The sequence below is a fragment of the Geotrypetes seraphini genome, chromosome 8 (genome assembly GCF_902459505.1).
Source record: "Geotrypetes seraphini chromosome 8, aGeoSer1.1, whole genome shotgun sequence".
NCBI lineage: Eukaryota > Metazoa > Chordata > Amphibia > Gymnophiona > Dermophiidae > Geotrypetes > Geotrypetes seraphini.
The window spans coordinates 35,555,510-35,581,899 of NC_047091.1; the positions used below are offsets into that span (position 1 = coordinate 35,555,510).

Consider the following 26,390-nt stretch of genomic DNA (forward strand, 5'->3'; position numbering starts at 1 on the left):
ATTAGGGGGAAGCAGGGGGAAATGGGTAGGGCTCGGGCATGCCCAGTGGGGCCCAGGCACTGCACATGCTCAGAGAAAAAAAAAAAATCTCTCTGAGCTATTGGAGAGCTTATCCGCAAATTGGGAGGTGTTGGGACAACACCCATATGTGGCTGACTATCCTGCTGTCCACGGAGAACCTACGTTACAGGTAAGTAACTACACTTTATTTATTTATTCCATTTTCTATACCGTTCTCACAAGGGAGCTCAGAACGGTTTATATTAATTTATTCTGGTACTCAAGCATTTTTCCCTGTCTGTCCTGGTGGGCTCACAATCTATCTAATGTATCTGGGACAATTGGGGGGGGGGGATTAAGTGACTTGCCCAGGGACACATGGAGCAGCATGGATTTGAACCCACAACCTCAGGGTGCTGAGGCTGTAGCTTTAACCACTAAATGTAGTAAAAATGAGCCAAGAAGAGGACAATCAAGCCATTGTGACATCACTGATGAGGCTGACTCTTATTGGTGGAGCGAGGCATTATGAGGTCACAGTACCAGCTCTGGTTATCAGAGGCTGAAACTCTTCACACAGTATATTCAGTTTTCTATACTGTTCTCCCAAGGGAGCTCAGAATGGTTCACATGAATTTATTCAGGTACTCAAGCACTTTTCCCTGTCTGTTCTGGTGGGCTCACAATCTATCTTATGTACCTGGGACAAAGGGGGGGGGGGGGGAGAATTAAGTGACTTGCCCAGGGTCATAAGGAGCAGCGTGGATTTGAATCCACAACCTCAGGGTGTTGAGGCTGTGGCTCTAACCAAAAAAGAAAGCAACAGAGATGAAAAGGAAGAAAGTTTAAAGTTTAAATTCTAGGAGGAAAAGAAGGAAAAATGCAGAGAAAAGCTTGCAAAAAGGAGACCTGACTAGTCTAGTTTAGTGGAATGGGAGGAGTTGCGCTGCTGGAATAACGGAACCAAGCGATGCTGCTGGGGGGGGGGGGGGGAGTGCAGGAAGGGGTTAATGCAGCAGAGGGCGGGGGCTGCGCGGAGATTCTCCCTTTCCTGCTGCGGTTAACCTCAGCTCGCTGCTCCTCCTGCCACCAGACTCCCCAGCATCCCTGGCACACTTCGTCCTCCGTCTCTCTCTGCTCAGGTGAGTCCTAAGTCTCCTTCAAAGCCGGACTTGCCTTGGGCTCAGCCCCGGGCACCGTAGGATCCAGCTCTGGAGCTGCTTGAGAACCCCCCCCCCCGGATTGACTAAACTCCTTCTCTGGTCCAGACAATTTGTTCTAAGTTTAATCCCCCCCCCCCCTCCAATCAGTTCTAAAAGTTGGCTCTTATGCCGGACCAAGATTCCGAGTTTAAACTAAAGCCCCGCTCGGGGCTTGAATCTCTCCTGCCACATGGGACGGAGCTGCCTCTGCCTGAAACTCGTGGCTCCACAGCTGTCTCTCTGCTGCTACCTTTTCTGGCTCCCAGGCTCTGTGCTTGCTTATTTTTAGCTCCCTGTATTTTGGAAGCTGCATTCGGGGGATCTGTGGTTTCCCGCAGGCAACTTGCACTGTATTTAGGTGGGAGGTTTTGTCTGCTGAGTCTCTGGGCTGCCCTGTGTTTAAGAGGCAGGGACAGCCATATGGATGCAACCCCCCCAACAAACAAACTCTTTTTAGTTGGTCTGTTTTTCTGGGAGCTGAGCGTTGAGCCATGTAGGATTCTTCTGACCAGCCGAGGGTTCATTTCTAGGGCACCGAGGAACTGGACTTATACAGCCTGTCCTTGTAATACCATCCCCTGGCGTGAATTTAAAGTTCCTGCAGTGGCCCACTAGGCTGGCATGGCACCCTCTGGTTCCCTGTCAGTCAGGGTACATTATCTTCGGATGACAGGTTTGTTTTGTGGGGGCAGGGCAAATAGTCCCCACGCTCCAGTTTAATCTTCTTATGCAGTGGCATGGTAGAAAGGGGGTGTGGGGGGGGGTCCGCCCCGGGCATGGTCTTCCTAAGGGCGCGGTACCCCCTCTTGTTCTTTGCCTTCCCCAGTACCTTTTTTTTTAACTTCCCCGGGGCGAGGTTGCTGGCCACGTTGGCATCGGCGCTCTCTCTGACGACACTTCCGGGATCCGCGCCCAGGACGCGACATCAAAGGGCAAGCTGACACTGACGTGGGCATGTGGTGCACGCCGGAGAAAATAAAAAGGTGCGGGGAAAGGGAAGGGGGGTGCGTGTGGGTGGCGGGGGAGGGGCATCGCTGCTGCGAGCCCTGCTCACCCTTACTACACCACTGTCCTTGCGTGTGTGTTTCCACGGCATCTTGTCTCCCTGTTTGGACTAAGCCTGTTTGACCTTGCGCTGTACGTTTGAACAACTACGAAACGGTAAACATTACCGATAGGATACAAGCGCACGCCAGCGCCGGGCAGAGCACACGCACTGCAGCAGCATCCTTTAGGTGAGTTCCTTGCAGCCTCAAGGCTCGCCAGTGGCCCCTAAGCGGGCTTGTGAGTGTCACAGCTCATGCGTGGATGCGTCTTGTAGGGCTGAGGGGGTGAGGATCTGCCTTTCGTTTTTTCCCGTGTTTGCTCTTTCCCATCCAAACTTTGTAGTTCTTCCCCCAGTCAGTCATTGTTTTTATTAATTTAGTTGCGTTGTAGGTTTTTGCTGTCTTCCCTTTTTCATGTTTTCTCTGCGTTTTTAAACTTTGTAAAACCGCTTTGAATATTGATAAGTCGGGGTATCAAATTTGAATAAACTTGATCTAAGCAAAGAAACAGCCAAGTTTACGAGGACACTTTCTCAGCCCCGAAACGAGAGCATTAGCGTGGTGAATCCTGGTGGTACTGCTGAGGCTTTTTTTCGAGCTGTGATGTGTCAAAACTGTCCCTGCTGTGAGAAAACCCCCCCCCCCCCCCCAATTCTGTAGAATTTCAATTATTTATTTATTTATAGGCATTTGAGATTTTGCCAGTTCCACTGGAGCGCTTGCTGGACTAATCAGTAATCAGTGAAGATCACCCACCGGCACCCTCAAATCCCCAGATTATTTCAATGTGGCTTCCCCCCCCCCTCCTCCCCCCTCCACTTCTACATTTACCATGGAGTCAATCAGCCACACATGTGGGCACGGTTAACTGAAAACATGTAGCCCCCTACCCACCCCCAGTACCAAGAACCTGCCCAAGGATTTATCTAGAATGATTACAACCAGACACCTGAACTGGGATTTGGAGAAACAGTTTGGGATTCAGCATCAGGCTCTCCCAGACTGCCAGTATTTTGCAAGGATGGCCAGCGTTTTTTATTTTAATTAATTTATTTGTAAATTTTTCAAAATATGTATAACAAACTCATTACCCACAAATAGCTTCGATAATATTACAATGCTCAAATAGGAATACAGTATGGGCAGGTTAAGAATAAGAACAAGATGCATCCAAGACTCCCCATGTTTTGATAAAAGATGGCAAATGATTGTATTTTAAGGCTAGAACGTCTTCATATTTTCAAAAAGCACAGAGTATTTCACCATTCGTAAAAAGAAGCATATTGATTATTTTTCCATGAGGTCGAACAATCTAGAATGAGTGTAATTAATGACAATATCGGAGTTGGATGATCGAAGAATTGTAGTTTCATATGTTAATAGCGTTTAATATAGAAAATGCATGGGAGACAGTGTTCCAAATTCGTATCCAGTATTGCGTTAAATTGGTACAATAAAAAAAAAAAAAATCATTCAAAATGAATGCCAGGAAGTTCTTCTTTACCCAACGTGTGGTGGACACCTGGAATGCGCTTCCAGATGGCGTAATAGGGCAGAGTACGGTACTGGGATTCAAGAAAGGATTGGACAATTTCCTGCTGGAAAAGGGGATAGAGGGGTATAGATAGAGGATTACTGCGCAGGTCCTGGACCTGTTGGGCCGCCGCGTGAGCAGGCTGCTGGGCACGATGGACCTCAGGTCTGACCCAGCGGCGGCATTGTTTATGTTCTTATGATCCCACTGAGTTATTTCAAGACCAGCAAACATTGGGAGGATATGAAAGGATTGCAGCATTTAGGTCCTATAGGTTCTGCACCTTTGCTGGTATCTCCATAGTCTCAGCTTCTGAACAAAATCCAAAATCCCTTCTCTTATAAACAATCAGAAAAGGTTGCTGCCCAACCTCCCCCCCCCCCTCAGCATGCACCATTCTCCCTATAGCCATATGTCTGGCGCTGAGAGACACTTATAAGTTTGGGGTTTCATTTCATAAAGGGTTTTCTGGACTGACTCTGGGGTGCTCCAGAGGAGTAGCCTAGTGATTAGAGCTTCTGCCTCAGCACCCTGAAGTTGTGAGTTTGATCCCAGCAAGCTCCCTGTGACCCTGGGCAAGTCACTTAACCCTCCAATGTCCCAGGAGCCACAATTACAGTAGATTGTGAAACTGCCGGGACAGATAGGAAGAATACTTAAGAGTACCTGGTTACTAGTCAGTGTATTGTAAACCGTGGAGGATGAATCCCTTCATGAAAGGGCAGTTAATCTAAATACGTACCTGCCTTCTAGAGCCATAGGTGGTACTTGATCAAAGCAAAGGCTGCTGAGTTGTGGGGAGGGACAGCAGGATGCATAAATGAAAGTGTATCAGGGTCATTGTTAGAATATCAGTGCTGATGTATTTGGTTTTCATTTGGCCATAGGATCTCTTTGAATCTTTAGTCCACATTGTCTGATTTCCTGCTGGGGGAAGTTCAAGGCAGGAGGTGCCCACGGCTGGAATTTCCCACAGGTGCTCCATTTCCTAGTGGCCTTGTGGTCACCTCACAGTCTGGCTGATTATTTGTTTACAGTAGTATTCATATACCATTTATATTCTAAGTAGTTTACATTCAGGCACTCAAGCATTTTTCCCTGTCTGTCCCGGCGGATTCACACTTTATCTAATGTACCTGGGACAATGGGGGGATTAAGTGACTTGCCCAAGGTCACAAGGAGCAGCGTGGATTTGAACCCACAACCTCAGGGTGCGGAGGCTGTAGCTTTAACCACTGCACCACTCTAGAAATCAAAATGTAGCAAAAGTGAGCCAAGTATAGGACAATCAAGCCATTGTGACATCACTGATGAGGTTGGCTCTTATTGGTGGAATGAGGCATTATGATGTCACAATACCAGCTCTGGTTACCAGAGGCTGAAACTTTTCATAATCTATCTAATGTACCTGGAGCAATGGGGGGATTAAGTGACTTGCCCAGAGTCACAAGGAGCAGCACAGGTTTGAACCCACAACCTCAGGGTGCTGAGGCTGTAGCTTTAACCACTGCACCACTCTAGAAATCAAGATAGAGCAAAAGTGAGCCAAGTATAGGACAATCAAGCCATTGTGGCATCACTGATGAGGTTGGCTCTTATTGGTGGAATGAGGCATTATGATGTCACAATACCAGATCTGGTTATCAGAGGCTGAGACTCTTCACATTATTTATTTATCCAATTTTCTATACTGTTCTCCCAGGGGAGCTCAAACTGGTTTACATGTCTAATGTACCTGGGGCAACGGGAGGGATTAAGTGACTTGCCCACAGTCACAAGGAGCAGCGTGGGTTTGAACCCACAACATTACATTAGAGATTTCTATTCCGCCATTGCTTTGCGGTTCAAGGCGGATTACAAAAGAATTACAAAAAAGGCATTACATGAAGAAGATGTCTGGTAATTTCTAGAGGAGATAAGGAGTAGATCAATGCAGATCATTTGTTAATTGTTGTAAACCGCCTAGAACTCGATGGGTATGGCGGTATATAAGAATAAAGTTATTATTATTATTAGATTATATTACATTACATTACATTAGGGATTTCTATTCCGCCATTACCTTGCGGTTCAAGGCGGCATACAAAAGATTTAAAAACGGGGTTACATTGGGAGAACAATAGATTTGCTAGAGTGCTAAAGAGCAGATCTTTTGATATTTCTTTTGTAGTTAAGAACAAGGAGGCTTAACAGAAGATTTATGAACTGGGGTTTCAGTGGAAGCATAATTGCCCTTGTTATGATAGTAAAGGGTAGATCCTTTATCAATTTTAGCATTGTTGAGAGTACGTGAGGTTAGGGCTGTTTCAGGAATTTCTTGAAAAGTATAGTTTTCAGATCTTTTCTGAATGTCTTGTGGTCTGGGGTGGACATCAGAAGGTTGGAGATCTGGTTGTCCAGTCTTGCTGCTTGAGTGGCCAGGAGGCCGTCGTGTAGTTTTTGATCGTTTTACTTCTTTGATCGGGGGGGGGGGGGGGGTATGAATGGGGGATGCGTTTTTCTGTGTTTGGTTGTGGATGCAGGGATGAGGCGGTTGTTCAGGTAGGACGAGCTGTCTCTGTTAAGTGTTTTAAATAACATGCAGTAGAATTTGAATTGTATTCTTTCTTGGATTGGTAGCCAATGTGAGTTGACATCCAGATAGCTGGTGAGGAGTTTGGCAACTAGGCCTTCTGTGAGTTTGACGTATAGTGATATTGAGGCAATAGGTCTGAAGTTGGATGGTTGGTCTGGTGGTCCTTTTGGGTTTTTTTGGATTGGGGTGATGATGATTTCGCTGAGGGTCGAGAGGAAAATGCCGTCTTTGAGTGTGGCTTGGATCCATTGTAAAAGTAGAGTACGGAATTTTACACTGGAGGTAGTAAGGAGATATGATGGGCAGTGGTTGAGGTCACATGAGGCGTGGCTGTATTTTTTGTAGAGTTTGTTGAGTTCGGACCATTGTATAATGGGGAAATGAGACCATGTTCTGTCTGCTTCGGTTGAATCTTTGTCTGTGGGGTGAGTTGTGATTACGTTAATGTGGGAAGGAGTACAATTGAGGGTGGCTCTGGCGTTTGTGATTTTGTTCTGGAAGTGCTCTGCTAGGAGGGTAGCTGAAGGGGGAGGGGTATTATTAGTGGTAGTGTAGGGTTTGGTATCTGTGAGATCTTTTAAGATTTGGAATAGTTTTTGGGAGTCTTGGGTTTCTGTGCCTATAAGATTTGTGTAATGAGTTTTCCTCTTGTCCTTTAGTAGAAGTTTGTATTGTTTGTTGATTTTTTTTCCAAGCGATTTTTGTTTGATCTAGGTTTTTTTTTCTCCATTTTCTTTCAAGTCTTCTACACTGTCTTTTGAGTTGGAGTAGTTCATTGTCAAACCATTGGTCTGATTTTCTGCTGGTTCTGGTTGCTTTGGGGAATCGGGAAGTGGCATTGGAAAGTGGGAAGGAGCTAGCGGTATTAAGTCATTTGCAGGAATTTCTTGAAGAGTAGAGTCTTTATTTGGCATGTTACCGGGTTATCTTACTCCTCATTTTACTTTGAGTTATACTAATAAGAGTTCTCAAAGAATACATTTGTTTGCATATCCCTCAATAAAGTTATGTCATTATAAAAGGTTCCTTGAGAGAACCTTTTCTTTTCAGGCGGCCAAATGGAATTTATGGCTGGCCAAAACTGTGTTAGAATCTTCTTCTTCTTTCGATTTTAGAAAACAGATAAAAACCCAATTATTTAACAGGCTGGGTTTTTAATGTATCTTATTCTTTTAACTTTTTACTTTATTTTAACATTGTTGTATCCTTCCTATATTGTATGTATTTCTTTTTAATTTATAACATTTTTATTGAAGAAATCAGTAAATATACAATATTATAATACAATAAAATAGTCATTAAATTAAAATTCATCATATTAATTTCCATCAAATAGCTTTCATTTCTTCAAAATATATTTCCAAAATACCCATTACATGTATTTCTTTTTATATTGTATGTCAAGGGTAGGGAACTCCGGTCTTCGAGAGCCGTATTCCAGTCATGTTTTCAGGATTTCCCCAATGAATATGCATTGAAAGCAGTGCATGCAAATAGATCTCATGCATATTCATTGGGGAAATCCTGAAAACCCAACTGGAATACAGCTCTTGAGGATCGGAGTTTCCTACCACTTAATCTGTTGAATCTCAAACGATTTACATTGTTTGTACTATGCTTTAACTGTTGTGAACCGCCCAGAACTCACAGGTGTGACGGTATATAAAAAATACGTTATTATTATTTATTTATTTTCTGAATGATTTGTAGTCTGGGGTCATAATTAGTAGATTGGAGATTTGGTTGTCGAGTTTTGCTGCTTGTGTTGCTAGGAGGCCGTCATATAGTTTTCATATAGTTTTTTCCGATTGTCTTCTTTGATTGGAGGGTACGTGAATGGGGTGTGGGTTTTCCTATGTCTAGTTGATGTATTTTGGATGAGGCGGTTGTTCAGGTAGGTTGGGCTGTCTCCGTTTATGGCTTTAAATAGTAAACAACCGTAGGGTATTGAGGCTGTAGCTTTAACCACTGCACCATTCTAGAAATCAAGATGTAGCAAAAGTGAGCTAAGTATAGGACAATCAAGCCATTGTGACATCACTGATGAGGTTGGCTCTTATTGGTGGAATGAGGCATTATGATGTCACAATACCAGTTCTGGTTATCAGAGGCTGAAACTCTTCACACTATTTATTTATTCCATTTTCTATGCTGTTGTCCCAGGGGAACTCAGGATGGTTTACATAAATTTATTCAGGTACTCAAGCATTTTCCCTGTCTGTCCTGGTGGGCTCACAATCTATCTAATGTACCTGGGGCAATGGGGGGGGGGGGATTAAGTGACTTACCCAGGGTCACAAGGAGCAGCATGGGTTTGAACCCACAACCTCAGGCTATCGAAGCTGTAGCTCTAACCATTGCGCCACACCCTTCCCAGAGGTTTGGAGAAGCACAAGATAAGACATGGATTCTGAAAAATGTTCTTTAGAAATAGATACAAGCTGTTTCTGGGTTGTAAGATTCAAATTAGAGAATGACCCGGGGACACATTTTTCCCCGTCGACCGCAGGAACTCAGTTTTCTTGTCCTGTCCCCATGAGTTTTGTTGCTGTAACTGTCCTATGCCTTTAAGTTCTGCCTTAACTGCACAAGCCTTGAACACTTACCCCCCATCCTTTGCTAACACACAGTGCGGGTTTTAGCTCAGGCAGCAGTGGTAACTTCTCCGACGCTCATGGGAATTCTGTGAACGTCGGAGCAGTTACTGCTGCTGCCGGCACTAAAACCCATGTTTGCGCGTTAGTAACGGAGGGGGGTTATGATTTTAAAATGTTTGAGGCTTGTGCAGATGAGGATGGAGCTTGCAGGAACGGGCCAGGGGCAGAAAAATAACTCATTGGGACGAGAAAATGAGTTCCCACGGGGACGGGGAAAAGTTTGTCCCCATGTCATTCTCTACTTGGAAGAAGAGTATAGATAATTGAATGAATGAATAGTATGAAGAGTTTCAGCCTCTGATAACCAGAGCTGGTATTGTGACATCACAATGCCTCATTCTACCAATAAGAGCCAGTACCTCATCTGAGATGTCACAATGGCTTTATTGTCCTATACTTAGCTCACTTTTGCTACATCTTGATTTCTAGAGTGGTGCAGTCTAGAGAATGACACAAGGACAAATTTTTCCCCATTCCCGCAGGAACTCAATTTCTAGGGGTCTAATCAGTAGCGTAGTAAGGGTAGGAGGTGTCTGGGACGGTAGCACCTCTCATGCCCCCCACCCCTCCTTTTCACGCCTCTGCTCCTTCCATGCCCCCCCCACTCCTTCCCCCCACTCCACACTCACGCTCTCCCTTCCCCCCTGTACCTCTTAAATCTTTGCCAGCTCGAGGGGCTTTTCTCCAGCATGCTTCTCGTGCCAGCGTTGGCTTTCCCTCTGACATCACTTCCTGGCCCTGTGATCCGGAAGTGATTCAGAGGGAAGCCAGGCTGGCGCGAGCAACAGGCAGGAGAAGTTGCTCGCGCCAGCGAAGATCTACAGAGGCATGGGCTGGGGGAGGGGAAGGATGGCATGAGCTTGGCAGGGTGGGGCAGAGAGGTGCTAGCACCCCCACGAACACGACACCCGTGGTGGTCTGCCCCCTCTTACTATGCCACTGGGTCTAATTCTAATATAATATACAGTTTATAGGTTAAATTTCCCAAACTTACAGTGTAAGATTATTCAATACAAGTTTTTTCCTAACATGACACATGCCAGGATCTGGTACCAATATACATTTCTTTGTAATCCATCCCTGTCAGCAGTACAGTTCTTCTGGTTAATAATTCACCATTTCACAGCCTGCGCTGTCAGAGGTCTCCCTGGATCTATTAGTTAGTCTCCTCTTTACAGAAAGAAAGCATCTGTTTTGAACAGTTGCCTTGTTCCCCAACCCTTTTCTCCAGTATTTCCTCATTACTCCCTATTGCTTCTGTTCTCTGGTTTATTGCGCTTCCCCCCTCCTCCCCCCCCCACCCCGCAGCCCCTGGCCTTCCCAAGCATTCACCAGCTCCTCGTTAGCTGACCTCTTTGGAGTGCACCTCTTCCATTCTTCTTTCTACCCTTTGATAGAGGAATGATCAGTGTGTGAATAAAGACCATTGAGGCTAACAAATGTCCTCTGGCACTCGTCAGGACAGGGACTACGAATGACCTCTTGGCTGCCTGATTGAGGAGGAAGGAGTCATGAATTTAAACCTAAGATGCAACGCTTGCAGGGTCCTGCTTTGGTCATTTAAGAGAGGCAGAAAGAGGGATGAAAGGTGATGTTTGAAGGAACCTTTACTCGCACTGGCCTAGCCCTTTCAAGATACTCCAGTTTAAAATTTAAGTAGATTTCAATCAACAAAGCTTGGATCTTACACAGCTCTATAAGGTCCTAGGGCTGAGAGCTGCCAACGGACCTCACTTCTGACCCCTTGAGCTCATATACACACACAGCATCCTGCTAAGGTTTTTCACTTTCGTTTTCCTCAGAATATCGTTCTACCTTGTTTCATCGTAGTTTTTGTATAACACTATCCATCAACCCATTTTTCCGATAGTTTTGTCCATTTCTCAAACCCATCTGCCTTGGTTAGGTGCCATTGATTCATGTTCGAGTCCTAGCGACTTGATGAATTACAGATCTAAAAAGAGGTTTTGTGTTAGACCAGGAAGGTCCTCCAGCGTCATCCCCATGGTTGTTTTCAACGTGTCTTCGCCTAGTTCCTTCGATCTTCCCAAACACGATGTCCTTCTCCAGTGATCTCTCTGTGACCAAAATAAGACAGTCGTAACTTCATCATTTGGGCTTCGAGTGACATAGCTGATCTCTTCCAGAATCAATTTGTTAGTTCTTCTGGCAGTCCACAGCAAGCATAAAATTCTCCTCCAGCACCGAAGCTCAAATGAGTCGATCTTCTTTCTGTCTCATTTCCATCTGTCTTACCTGCAGTAGTGGGGGGAGGCAGGAGGGGCAGTCCACTCCGGGCAACGTCTTGGTGGGGGCACCGGCACCTGTCCTCCTCTCTGCCCCCCTCCCTGCTTCTTCCCGGCCCCCCACCCCTCGCCACGCATGTGCACCACTTCCCTTCCCCAGTACCTCTATAACGTTCATGGCGTGAGCAGCAACCTCCGACCTGCTGTCGTGCCATGCTGTCATGCCAGTGCTGGCTCTTCCTTTGATGTCACTTCCTGGACCCGCACCTTGGAAGTGACATCAGAGGGAGAGCTGACACAGGCAGCAAATTGGTAATGCCTCTCACCCTTGCTCCGCCACTGCTTACCTGTGCCCTACTCCTATCCCTATACCAAGCACCACATCCTTTGCTGGACCAGGATACAGAAGCTTCCCTGTAAGCACACAAAATTTGAGGGAGAGGTGGAGATCTGCCTTTGCTCAGGAGCAGGGTGACTAGAAAGGCTATGTCTGACTTCCTGCCATTCCCTGGAAAGGTTTTGGTTGTTGCTGCAGGAAGTTCAGCTTTTTCCTGTCCAGGTTGCGATTTCCTTCCACTGCACTCAGCAGGCTCTTCCTCTTGGCTTTTCTGTATCCACCACACTTTCGGAAGCACTGGGAAGCTACGTTGAAAGTACTCCTGGGGAAAGGAGACTCTTTGAAGGAAGGAAGAGCAGGGGGGATTCTGAGGAAACTGAAGCCCTGGTCCGGATAAGGAGTTGCATTAATCTGTTCTCCAACATATGGAGGGCCTCAAGAAAAATATGTGCAAACGGTTATCAGATCAAGTTGTCTAAATGCACCATGAAGAAGTTATTATAAAAACCAGGTTGTTTCAGGAAATATGTCAAGTCAAACTCCTGATGCAACCAATATCCTCAACTCCTTCACCAGATTCCAAATGTTCCAAACAACCTGTAATCTTCTGGAAGTGACCAGAATCTCTTCCTTTTGTAATCCGCCTAGAACAGGGGTAGGCAATTCCAGTCCTCGAGAGCTGAAGCCAGGTCAGGCTTTCAGGATCTCCACCATGAATATGTATGAGACGGGTTTGCATGCACTGCCTCCTTGAGATGCAAATCTATCTCATGCATATTTATTGTGGATATCCTGAAAACCCGACCTGGCTCTGGTTCTCGAGGACCGGAATTGCCTACCTCTGGTCTAGAACCGCAAGGTTTTGGTGGAATAAAAGAAAGTAATGTTATGTAATTAGAGCAAAGTTCCACTGCTAGAGGCTACCGTAGCACGTTCCCTCTGCCGCAGTCCCATATGTCAGAGAAGGGGTGGGACCAAGGCAGAGGGGAAAGTGCTACGGTAGTGGCAGGGCTCCGATTTCGACGCGGCTCCTTTTAACAATGGTGGAGCTGCACTGCACCTGATGGAGAGAGGGAAGGAAAGGTGGTTGTGCGCTGTTGAGCCCCTCTTTGCCCTCAGACCCTCTCCTAACTCACTATCTGCGCATTGTGGATGCTCCCTCCTGTCTCAGACCACTGGGGGGAGGTGCCTGTCTTCAGCTGCCAGGATGGAGGGAGGGAAGAAGAAAGAAGGGCCCTGGCAAGCGAGTTATCAAAAGCCAACCATAGCCTGGGACCCCTACATGATATGAATAATGACCAGACAACAAAAGGTAAGAAAAATAATTTTATTTTCTGTTTTGTGATTACAATATGTCAGATTTGAAATGTGTCTTGAGGGAGGCTGCTGCGGCGGCTTTGGACAGAGGGGTACCATTTTCGGGGAGCCGGCCTTCGGAGAGGCTTGGGACGCGGGGTCGGATGCGGGAGGGGCTGCTGCTGCGAAGGGCTTTGGTGGGGGAGCCAGCCAGACCGCTAGTGTGGGGCCGATGTAAGCGCGGATTGGTCAAGGAGCCGCCGCTGCCGAGGCTTTGAAATTGCTCTCCCACCGTCACTCCCTCCCACCCCGGCTCTGCCTCTGCCCCTGCCCAGGTTCAAAAGCAGGAGAGGCGGTCATCTAGCACCTGTTAATCTAATGGGCTTAAACACTAGTATAAAATAAAAACAGATATGACTATGCTTTTGAAAGGTTTAGAACCAAAGTCTGTTGTAAAAGGGGCTCTACATAAGGGTGAACCTAGTGACATGGCGAGGAGGGCGGAGAGGGTAGACCATCCCGGGCGCCATCTTGGCAGGGACACTGGCACCTCTCCTCCTATCTCCTAATTTTTGGCGGCTGGCGCAAGCAGCAACTGGGAGATGCCATTGAAGATTTTGAAGAGGTGCATGGGGTGGGGTGGGGGGAGTGATGGGGAAGAGGTACGTAGGAGGGGTGTGTGGTGGGGAAGAATGCGAAGGGGGGTGGGGGTGGCCAGGTTACCCATTCCAGAAGGGAGAATTTTTGGCCAGTCCATCCCAAAGCGGTGTTGTGTTCGTAGTCCATGATTCTATCCATTGAAATCAGTGCTGCAGGTTCCATAATGCATCAGGATAAGGTTGGCAGGAATCCAGGACTGGTCAAAAAGTCTCCCTTCTGGAATGGGTAACCTGGTCACCCTAGGGGGGTCACATGATACGGTGATGCCGGACACTTATTTCCCTTGCTACAGCACTGGGTGAACTGTCTTAATAACCTCATTCCTGACTTAAAGCACCCCTCGGTATTCTAGTTCCAAGACCCTACACCAGGGATCTCCGACCTTTTTCATGTAAAGGGCCACAGTGTGAACATAAGAAAGCTCTGACGGCCTCAACAAGATTTAAGCTTACACACTACTAATTTTGTAAACCGACTTGACCTGCTTGTTCGGACTGGATATTAAAAATGAATCCTAATATCGGTTCTACAACACTTCAAGGATATAGTTTGAAAGCTCACTTTTTATTTTGGATTGTCAACAGTAGCAAATTCCATAATTGAGACACCTGAGTCACACACTTACGAGATTGTTCGCAGTTACGATATCAAGTGGGCAGATTGAAATGAATGCATTTTTTAAAAGATTTGAAGAGCATTTCAGTCAATTGTTTGAGGATTTTGTTTACTTCAGTTCTCATCTGCAACCTAACTGTGCTGGTCTCGTATTAAGATCCCCCCCCCCCCCCCCTACCAGCGGCGTGCAGTCAGGGCCTTCAGGGGATTCGCTCCACCCCCTAAAGGCCCTGAAGACACTGCTTTGAATTTGATTGGTTGAGCAGGCAATAGGCAGATGCTGCTCGGCCAATCAAATTCAGATCAGTATTGTCAGGGCCTTCAGAGGGGTTCAGAGAATCCACAGCCTAATAGCCCTGCTTTTTTATTTTTTATTTTTTAGCGGGGTGGGGGGTTACTTTTTGCTTGATTCAGGCTGCCTATTCAACAAATCAAGCTGTAGAGTTGGGGATTCACGGAATCCCTTGAAATCCCTCACCGCTGGATCCTACATACACAATAGTGGGCAAGACACCTTAATCCTGACCTAATGATCCCTTTGCTTTTCTAGTATCCAATCCCACTTGTGTCTACCACAAACTCCCAGAATCCCTTCTTCTTTTTGATTTCTTATCTTTGTGCTTTTTTTTTTTTTTCAGAGCAACATCGGAGCTGTCTACGGTGTTATGGGAGACATGTGCTTGTGATAGAACGCCTACCATAAAGTGATCCATTGGACAGTCTTTTGCTGGGCAAAGGAGTGCAACAAGCCTTGCGTTTACTATTTGGAGCTTCCTTGTCCCAGGATCAGCACATCATGATGGCATGTATAGGAGACTTTATCTGGATTCATGGAATCAGCTGGTAATTACATTCCATCCAGGCATTTTTTTTATCTTCCTAAAGACCATAGGAGAATGTGGGACTGTCCTTGGATGATCAGTAATTCAGTTATACTCGCAGCCCTCCCATACCGATGAGAATTATCATAGGACAGAAGCGCGGAAGCTCTGACGTCAGCATCCTCTGACACTAAAGGTATACTTTCTTGGGATTTGATTGAAAGAAACCATGAAAAGGGCTCCTCTGTCGGCGTCTTACTCTCCCCTTGAGCTGCTGAACCGGGGTCCAGAGTATCTGCGTAGACAAATAGAAATGGGTAGTGGCTCACGGACTCCCAGCGCCGTTGAGAGGCTGGAAGCGGATAAAGCTAAGTACGTGAAAACGCAAGACGTGATGAACACCCGGCAGGATCCTGCCCTCACAGCCTGTACCACCCCAATGCCCCACTGCAGCAGGGGGCTAATTATTGCCCAGTGGTGTAACGGCCCCGATCTAGACGGTGATCAGAACCAGTGCTGTGCACAGAACCTGACCAACGGAACCCCTTCCCTATCAGTACCTGTGCTGAGGAGGGGTACCGGGAAGCGTCTGCTGAGGCCTGACTCGCTCGTCATGTATCGGCAGAAACGGGACTGCAAGGCGGTGAACAAAGAAAACGCTAAAGGCGGCAGCCTGGTGCGAAGGTTGTTTCAGGGATCGCTGCGAGAGAAGCAGAAACCCCCCCCCGATGCCCTCACAGAGGAACCTTTGCCAACCCCCAAAGATGAAAACCGGATGCTCTGGGTCCCATTGGAAAAGGAGGGGATAAGATTATCTGCGAATTCTACCAAGAGCCAGTTTAGTCCCATAGCGAGACGTAGAGTTCAGAGCAGCCACCTCAGCCCATTAATATGCCGCAAGGCTTGGACACCGGAGCAAAGGCGACGGAAGTCAACCGGCACCTATTTGCCCCTAAACCCTGCCAAAACTCCGGTTTTGGGAGCTCAGTGGCCTGAGCTACATTTGCGCTGCTCCCTTGCTCTGTCCGAGAAGGAAAGATTCTTTGACTACTGCGGGCTGGACAGGGACCTGGTGGAGCTGCTCGGGATGGATAAGTTTTTCTCCTCTGAGTGGGATGCCGTGTCTTTGCCCTATGGGAGTGGTGAGTCTGGAGAGAGCAGTGAATGCTCTCAGTTCAGTTGCCTGGGGGAAGAGCTGACTGAGGAAGAACCGAGTGAAAAGACCCCTTCCCCCATCTCTGTCGTAGAGAGGAACGCTCGTGTCATTAAGTGGCTGTACAGTTGCCAGAAAGCAAAGGAAAAACCACGGGAATCCACGGTGTGAGCAGAGAGCCAGTGATCTGCCTCATATCATCTCAGGGAGAAGAGAGACTGCAGCGATGGCTGACGGGAGGTAGGCAGCGCTCTGAAGCGGGCTGTTTCTGGCCTGTCCCGCCAGGGCATCCCTCGGCTGCATTATCAGGGGTGTCATCAGTGAAGCAGCGGAGGGAAGGCCCCGGCAGGGCAGGCCGGGAGCAGCCTGGTTTGAGCGCCGCCTCTTCCTGCTGGCCAGCGCCACCGATGCTGCTGCTTTGGGAGACCCGGAGGTGTCCGGATTGGGCAGACTGGATGGACCATTCAGGTCTTTATCTGCCATCATGTACTATGTTACTATGTTTTGTTTAATTGGGAATGGTTTCTTTTGGTGAACTGGGTTTCACTGGATGTGTTATGGAAGTTGCCAGTTCCTTTAGAAGCCCAAGGTCAAAGGGATGAAAGGTCATGGATTTATAGGTGACCTTTCTTATTTTCCACAGTGGTTCCCAGCCTGGACCTTGATAGGTTTCCAGAATATTCATAACGAATATACATGCTACATTTACGTAAATACATTGAGTTGGGTATATGTATATATTTCATGCACGTTCCTTGCAGATAGTTTGAAAAACTGACCTCTGTTGGGGTCACTTCTGAAAGATACCGAGATTGTCCAGAAATGTGTTCCACTGCAGCTACCGTACTTTCCTTCCTTACCATGACTGGGATGCAGTCTGAAGACTCTCTTCCCTATAGAATATCACCTGCTGAGTGAACACGGCACAAAACCACGTAGCGTTCTTGACCCAGCAGGCATCTCAGTTCATGACCAGTGTCCCCCTTAGCCTGCCTTAGTCTTGCAGAGAGATTTTGTATCTATATGGTTGAAGCTGCACTTTACATTCTGTGATATATATATTTTTTTAACCTCTCAGTCAAATGAGACTGGAAAGCTGTTCCCTCCCTGGGCTTCTCCATCCCTTCCTTTCATGTTTTTCTTCTGATAAGGGAGAGAGAAACAGCCGGTCTTGCTCTTTTTCCTGCCTCCTCGTTTACGTGTGGCACTAACATGGCTGGACTCCCTGCAGATTATAATTTTGGCTTTTACAAACGAAGCAACACTTTGACCCTAAAGAGGGCAGGGAATGAGAAGTGTCCCTCAAGTGTTGGAATCCAAGAGGAGGGTTAGTTGTGTGAGTGAAAGCTGCCCCCCCCCCCCACACACACACACACATACACTTTATAGGAGCTACATACAGCTTGACCCAAAGAGTTCTTCGCTTCTTCCCTTTTTTTTTTTTGGCCAAGATCAAATTAGAGGTCTGCACGGGAACGGGGATCGCATGAATCCCGTGGGTCCTGCGGGAACCCCCCCCAACCCATGGGACTCCCACGGGGACCCCCCTCTGGCCCACGGGACTCCCACAGGGATGGAAGGCTTTGGAAGCAAGGTTCGTCCATATAATATAATGGACACGTCAGCCTTAGTAAAAGAGGGGGTTTATAAGTTAATTACCTGAACAGAAAACGAAAAAAGGGTTCCACCAAAGAGATTCCACAAGGAAAACAGCAGCGCAAACACAAAAGAAACTGGAATTGATGATCCTGTCAGAAGTAATTGCTGCTTTTTATGGGGATGGGTGGGGATGGAGGTAATTCCTTGCGTGGATGGGTGGGGACGGAGAGAATCCTAGCGGGGACGGGTGGGAACGGAGAGGATCCTGGCGGGAACGGGTGGGGATGGAGAGGATCCTGGCGGGGACGGGTGGGGACGGAGAGGATCTTGGCGGGGATGGGTGGGATTTCTGTTCTCGTGCAACTTTCTAGATCAAATCTGAGTTATGAGACAAGAGCTGGAGATGGTTCCTTTTGAGTTAGACTTCTACAATATGGGGCGTTAACATTCTGGTACCCAACCCAAAGTGAAGACATGAAAGCATTTGGAGATTGGGTAGATCATGAGGATTAAACTTTTTGGGGGAATGGTGGTGTGGGGGAGCCAGGGGAATCCTCTGCAAATGGAAGGTCATTCTACTATCATTAATGGTTCTTAACATACGAGTGAGATGCGTGCGATACTGTACAGACACATAAGAAACTGCCATCTCCGGATCAGACCCATGGTCCATTGAGTCCGGCGATCCGCACACGCAGAGGCCCCATCAGGTATACACATATGAGTAGGGTTGTCAGATTTCCTCTGGCGCTGCCCCGTTCCGCCTCAGCCCCAGCACTGCCCCACACAAACCTCCCTGAGCTTGGGACTGTGTCTGGAATGCCTCTGCGCATGCGCAGAGGCCCTCCAGACGTGGCAAACTGCTGGGTTTTAGAAATCCCTCTGGGCACCCGGACAATCCTCTAAAATCTGGTAACCCTGCATATGAGACAGTTCCTGTTCAATAGTGCTTACAGTCTAGTTAGGACAGAAAAGATAAGTAGGGATGTGCACAGGCAGCCCCCCCCAAAAAAAAAATAAAAAAAATTGGATCATTTTCAGAAATTTTCTCATGAGTATTTTTCAGTTCCTTTCATGCAATATTTTTTGACCTGCATTGTAACTTTTGAATGCACACAAATGGATTGTACGCACGTTAATTCATAGGTTAATCGATGCAAATGTTGCTTTTGTGCATGGTAATGTACTGAGTATGTGCTAATGAATGCACGTTCATACAAGAAGCGTTTTAAGGGAATGATTTAGTCTCCAAAGTGATTTATACTACTGGCAAAATGCTATTTGAAGCCTCATTATATGTTTGTGTCAGAAATGTCCAGCTGCTTTAACACAAATACATGAATCCAACAGCCTCCCAGAGATCCTGTGTACTAAAGGGTAAAGGTCAAAGTATCGTCTGTCAGGAAACCGGGTCTTTCCATACAGTATCCAGTTTCTCTCCTGAAAGACCTCTGCGGAGTTTGGTCTCAGTGGTGACTCACATCCAGCACACACCTGTCTCTTTTGTCAAAGATCGCCCTCCTCCCCCCTTTTGTCTTCATCTACTTCTCTGTGTGACATCTTTAAGGTTAAAAAAAACACCCCACATGTGTGCAAATGTTGGTAACATGTACATAGGATAAAAGTTAAAATAGCTCAAAGGTCAACACTTACCCCATCTTCTACGAAACTGCGCTGGCAGTTTCTAGCACAGAGAGCCGCGCTGAATGGCCTGCGCTGCTTCCAACGCTCATAGGAACTCTATGAGCGTCGGGAGCAGCGCAGGCCATTCAGCGTGGGTCCCCACACGCTAGAAACTGCTAATGCAGTTTCGTAGAAGAGGGGCGTAAATCTTTGTTTTATGTATATGTCTTCTTTAAAATGTAGCATTTCAGTTATCTTATACCTTTGCCCACCTTTTGCAGGGATAGATAAACATAAAAAGGATGGCAACATGAGATATCTGTCAAGACCCACCCCCCTCCTATCTCTGCAGCAATGGGTGGCGTGCTTTTCTCTGTAGGGAGAAGGCTGCAGGAAAAGGCCCTACTGGTCTCAATGAGGGAGGGAAGGTGTGAAATTGAACCTCTGAATGAGAGAAGGCATATTGGAGGTCTGACCCCCCCCCCCCCGATGTTCTAAATGTACCGTGCCTTTAACAGTCGACACTAAACCAGTTCTAACTGGCTTAGCATCGAAGTATTTTAACTTCCGATGCACATAACGGCTCTTTTCCACGCTTCATAGCATCCTCCGATAAAACTATGCAAATGTAGCACAATGAGATCATTAATATTAAAATGAGCACTCCAGGCGGTGCCCAGACATTGCCTGATGATGCATGAAGTGAAGCGTTGACCTTTAATGCGTCAAAACCACTGGCAGGTCTTGAGGTGACGGTAGTATGTTAAAAGCACGTCTCGTGTGCGTGCGTCAAAAGTGTAAGGTCTGGGCTGAAGATTGCATGAGAGATGAAGGTGCGTTCATACTTGATAGGGGATTTGCCGTATGCGTGTGCGTTAAAAGCGTGTCTCGTGTGTGTGTCTTAAAAGGCGCATCTCATGCTTGTTCGTTAAAAAGCAAATGCCGACTGGTCTGGGGCTGAGAGGTAGAAGTTAAAAATAAAAAATGCAGGGGACAGCATATATGTCCCCAGTGGCATAGCGAGGGTGAGCGATGCTGGGGACATATATGCTGCACCCTGCATATATGCTGCACCCCTCCCCCGCCCTCTTCCCTGCACACGCCCCTTCCCTGTACTTTATTAAAACTTTGGTGCCACTGACTTACTGCCCGTGTCAACTTCAGTGCTCTCTTTGATGTCACTTCCTCGGTGCAGGTCCCAGAAGTGACGTTAGAAAGTGCGCCGAAGCCAACGCGGGCGGCAAGCTGGTGGCTGCTCGTGCCAAGGTTATAAAGGTTTGGGGGAAGGGAAGGGGTGCGCATGTGGCATTGGGGGGAGGGGGGAGAGGAGGCGGGGTGCTGGTGCCCCGAGCAAGATGGTGCCCGAGGCAAACTGCCTCCTTTGCCCCCCCTTATTAAGCCACTGTATGTCCTGCAGAATCAGTGTAGAATAAAGCATTTGCATGGTTTGCGGGTAGTTCTCTGCCCCTCCCCTCTGCGCTGAGCTTTTTAAATCACTATATACGCACGTGGTGCGCACGTATGATACACGCTTATGACGTGCACCCATGATGCGCTACAATGAGGCACTGACGCTCATGCGTGCCGACGATGTAGCATTTCCCGGCGCTTGCGCACATGAAAGCCTCTTTCCGTGGACTATTCTGCGCAGGCGTAAGTCATTTTCTCCGACGACTGATCTGGTGGAATTTCCGAGGACCTCTGCGGAGCTCATTTGCATGCAGAGCTTTTGCAGCATTCGCTTGTCTTTTTAAAATCGGAACATTTACCGGCACTACAGCGACCCACAGGATTTTAACAGTAAGTTAGACCATCGGGGGCCTGACAGTTTTTTATCTCTTCTTCAGGGCCAGTTCTGAAATCCGGCATTCTGCATTAGATTCTGTAGTTTCTGAATTAAAACAGATGTGAATTCTTTTGTAAAATAAACGTTTATTGATGTCTGCATCCTGTTGGAAAAATGAATAAAATCTATTTTAAGTGCAATGGGCAAAGGGCATGGCATCTTTTTTAATTTGCCCCTGAGTGGACCAAAATGAATCCCCTTCCTTTCAGAGCAGAGACATGCCTTCAGGGAGTGATTTTCAGGTACTTGCTGAGATGCACTTTTGGGAATGGATCTTGCAACTGCTGCCTAATTTCACTTTTTGCAAATGGGGTAGCAGGTCCACAGGCGCAAAATACTAGTGAAATTTGCACATGCTTTCATGGTGGGCGAAGGAGCAAGACGGAAGGACACATGCAGAATTTGAAAATGTAATCATGCCTCTACAGTTTCACCAGGCTCCCACAATTCCTGCTTTCCCCCAGGACTTTGTGAAATTACATACCTAGATGAAGAGTTCAAGCCCCCTGGGGACAGACAGGAAAATATCTTATGTACTTAAACATAATTAGCCACATAATTGAAGGCCATTTTCAACCTCCGGGATTATTTTGGACGTTTCTTGTTAGTCAGTAGGGCTGTGCAGGGGAACATTTGCATTTCTTTATTGTTTCAGTCGTGCTCATTTCATTTTGGGCATGCACGAACGCAAAATAATGCAGTTTCTTTTGATATTCACGCATGCTAATTAAAATGCCATAAGCTAAAGCACATGAGAATGATAAATGAAATTACTTTCCTCGTTAGAGGTTTCTTCTCAAAGAAACTCCCCAACCCTATATGTCCTGTCTGCCTGTCCAAATTAGATTGTAAGCTCTTCTGAGCAGGGACTGTCTAGTGTATGTTAAATGTACAGCGTTGCGTTCGCTTATCAGCACTATAGTGGTAGTAGAAGGTTTGGCAGGGTTGACTGGTGTATTTTACAGGAAGACATCTTTGTGCAAGTTTCAAGTTTATCAAATTTATTGGTTTTTTAATATACCGACCATCAAGCAAATATCTGGACGGTTTACAATATATCTAAAACAAGATAAAAATAAGATAAAATATTAGGTATTAAAAATAAATATGTGTACATAAATAACATAGACTGGACAAACTTGAAAGTGAGGGTAAAGGGGAGGGAAGGGAAAAGTTACATATTGAAGAAGAACTGGAGACAGTGGGGAAGGGGAAAGAACATATAGGATGGGTCGCTTTATGAAAGCGGTTGGTTGAGATTAGAATGAGAAGTAAAAAAAAAAAAAGAGATAGAGAGTAGAACGAGAAAGAGAGAAGTAGAAAGAAAAGAGAGAGAAAGAAAAAGTTAAGGTAAGTCTAAACTTAGCCAAAGGCACCCCCTAATCTCCCCTAAACTTGCTCATATTGGCCTTTCTTTTTACAAAGAGATAAGACAGACTTTCAGCAGTGTCTATGAACTCATAATGTTTGTTGACACCCTCTCCCCCATCTTGTCTGTCCAGGATGGGTAGGTGGGTCTCAGTTCTGGTCTTTGGCACCTCCTTTCTCAGGAAAAGTGAAGTACAGTGGTACCTCGGAATCCGAACACCTCAGAACTTGAACAACTTGGAATCTGAACTTTTTTTTTTAATTAAATTTTGCCCCGGAATCCGAATGTACGGGAACTGCAAGCGGTGCTCAGCCCAAAGCTTCCCCTCTGACGCAGCTTCCTGTTTCCACCTGGGAAGGAAGCTTTGGGCTGAGCACCGTTTGCAGTTCCCGTTGCTGATCTTGCTGCCGATGTCGGTGGGTGTCCGATCTTGCTGTCTCTGCCTGGGGGGTGCCCGATCTTGCTGAGTTTGTGGGACCAAGGAACGGATTAATCCAGTTTCTATTATTTTCAATGGGAAAAATTGTCTTGGAACTCGAACGTTTTGGAACTCGAATGGGGTTCTGGAACGGATTAAGTTCGGATTCCGAGGTACTACTGTATTTGACTTTAGCCTGGTCTGTGGTTGGAATGTCTGCAAAGAACTCTCATGAACATTCATTGTGGGAACTGGACCTTTTTTTGGAGGGGGTAGGATAGGGGGAGGACACGGTAATGTTATGAGCAGTTTGAACATGGGGGACAATGTTTTAAGCTTAAGTACAGTATAATACTTGTAAAATTTGATATATCATCCAATCCAAAGCAGGTCTAGCTGGTCTGCAAGATAAATTATGCATCAGAGATGATTTAAAAATAGGGGCTTTGGGACAACATTGCACCTAATTTTATGTGATGAAGAAAGGGTGGGACTGGGGCAGTATTAGCATTTAATTAACTGTCTTTATGAAGAGATTCACCCAAGGTAGTGCACCAGAATTTATGCATCTTCTAAAACATGTCTCTCGAACCTTTTTAGCTCCAGCACACTAAACGGAACAAATGTTTTTCGCGGCACATTATAATTGAAATTACAAAATTGCAAAACCAACAAAATATTAAATCTGAGAGTTATTTATTTCAAGTTCTTTAAGCTATGTTTGAATAATTGTAACAACGGTGAAACTAAAGTAGATAATCAGTGCGGTGGATGTGCTTGTTTTTGAGGGCACATTAACTCAAAGCGCAGCTCGGTAGTCGACAAGCAAACGCGCATTTCACCATCCACCATCTGCAGTCGTTCTCTGGGGTTTTTTTCAATTTAATTTCTGTCAGAGCTGAAAATCCAAGTTCGCAAAGATAAGGAGATCCAAACGGTAACAAAGCCTTGATCGCTTTGTTGATCAAGTTAGGATAATGACTGCATAAAAAAATAAAATGACTTGCTTTTAGTTTTCAAGGACCAATCAGGTCAAATAATGATGCTTGTCTGGGCGGTTGTATCCTTATGCACACAGACACTCATAACGTAATGCGGCGTATATGTCATCAATTCTAGTGTATACTTAGGAAGGGATAAAAAAAAAAATAAAGAAAAATTCTGGAATCTCTTCGGGGCACACAGTTTGAGAGACACTTTTCTAAAATTAACACTTGCGCCCTAATTCCTATTGCCATAGAGTGACGTAGGAAGGGGGGCGAGGGGGGTGGTCCGCTCTACCATGTTGGGGGGGCAGCAGTACCCCCTCCTCTCACCACGCACACTCCCCCTTCCCTTCCTTCATCCCTCTAGTTGTTCACCGCCATGAGCACCAATTGCGTGTTCCTCGCTGCCGCATCAGCTCTCCCGCGGTTGTCACTTCCAAGTGCCACACATAGGAAGTGATGTCAGAGGAGTTGCGAGGAGCACTTTGAAGTTGCTAGTCGCGGTGGTGAACAACTAGACTGGGAAGGGAAGGAGCAGGGGGTGAAGATGAGGGTGGGGGAGGGGCGCCTCTCACCCTCACTGTTCCACTGTTGCCAGGCATATACAGTATATGCGGAAAGCGATACCTGTCCCAGAGCGATGTAACTTGAAGGGCAACTTCTTGATGGGCTGCGTCATGAAGGCACAGAGGCACATATACCGCAGATTCTGTATCGGTCACTCAAATGTGGGTGTGAATCCCAGCTCCACATGTAGATTAATTAAACAATTGGGGATAGCAATCAACCAGTGGAATTGACAAGCAATTGGCAGTAATTGAGAGTTACATGTGGATTTGCCCTACACCTTATTGTAAAACATGCATGCCTAAATTTTGTGGCCTACAACGTCTAGGGGGTGTGGCCATGGGAGGGTCAGGGAAATTCTGAACACTTAAACTTCATTTGCATGCATAACTGCTATTGGTTGGGCGCCAGCCTTTGGCAGGCGTAAATGTTCACACCCAAAATTAGGTGCAAAATTCTCGCTAAGCTAGCATTTTAGAAAGAACGCTCTGCGCAGATTGCCTTTTATAGAATACTACCTTAGCATGGATCATCGTGGTGTCTAACTTTGGTTTCCCCTTATTGTCTTATTTATTTATTTTTTTTCAATTCTTTATTGATTTTTAATCAAAAACAGTGTCATACAAATGAAAGAACAAAAGATATTCCATATATTACATTATTATCTATACAGGTAACATAAATATCATTCAATAATTTTATTTTCCTGCATATAATAATATCATAATATATCCTAATATACAATACAAATAAAGAATAAAGTTACCCAAATATCACTATCAATATTTATTCCCAATTCATGATATTCGTAAAACAGCAAAATAAGCAGTGTCCAATCAGTTATTAACAATAAAGACACCCCCCCCCAAAAAAAAACTCCTTATTCCGCAAATATAGGAGGATCTAGAGATCAAATGTTAGTGGTATTTAAAAAAACAAGTAAATACAGTAAATCCGCTAGAGTGCAGACTACTCTATCTCTGCATAATCCCCCCCCCCCTTTTTACAAAACCACAGCGCAGTTCTTAGCGTCGGAGCTGTTGCTGCTGCCAGCGCTGCAAGCCGCACTACGGTTTTGTAAAAAATAAAAAGGGGGGAGGGGAATGTTTTTATAAAGTAGGAGCAATACATGAACTTAGGTGTGGTGTCTTCCTCGACTGATAAAAAAATTTACCCTCCCCATGGGCAGCCTGAAGGCTGGAACTGGGAGCTACATAACCCATGTCTGCTCTTCTGAAATCCCTCTGGGTTTAATGCTGTGTCCCCGGTGTGCACTTGCCTCCCTAAATCTGTCTCTAAATTGGAATTTCCGAAGCCTGCTGATTGCAGTCCAATTAAACCCTGCGTAAATCAGTGTAATCCACAGTGTTTTGAGTTGATTCCACTGTAACAGGATCCAGGCTCGAAGGCTTCCAGACATCTGAAGACTGAACTGCCAGGGAGCCCCCTTGTCACCGTGACCTCTACCCTTTCACCCCTGGAGAGGCATCATTCTGCCTTTACATAAATTGCTCCCTTTAATGTTAGTGTGGAAAGGGATTTAGAAAGGGAGGGAGAATGGCCGGGGCAAAAGAATCAAGTTCTTTTCCAGGCATGAAGCCTAGGAACCAAATCTTTTATCTCCTATGACTTCATCAGAAGCACAGCCCCAGTTAAAAAAAAACCCACCTAGAGGAGGAAGAGAGACAAAGTGGCCCTGAGGGAAAAGAAGCAGAAAGAATAAAATGGCTGGTTTGGGGGAGAAGCAGCAGGGGCAGAAATCATTGTTAAACACAGAAATATGAGGGCAGATAAAGGTCAAATGGCTCATCCAGTCTGTCTGCCCATCCGCAGCATCCAC

At 46.1% G+C, this 26,390-nt stretch overlaps 1 protein-coding gene across 1 annotated transcript; it reads left to right on the plus strand.

Moving 5' to 3' along the window:
- Window positions 1-1,053: 1,053 nt before the first annotated feature.
- On the plus strand, window positions 1,054-17,650 carry FAM110D (family with sequence similarity 110 member D). Its single transcript, XM_033953990.1, has 2 exons — window positions 1,054-1,142; window positions 14,807-17,650. The coding sequence occupies exon 2, from the start codon at window positions 15,219-15,221 to the stop codon at window positions 16,311-16,313; it is 1,095 nt and encodes a 364-aa protein (XP_033809881.1). The 5' UTR covers window positions 1,054-1,142; window positions 14,807-15,218; the 3' UTR covers window positions 16,314-17,650.
- The last annotated feature ends 8,740 nt before the right edge of the window (window positions 17,651-26,390 follow it).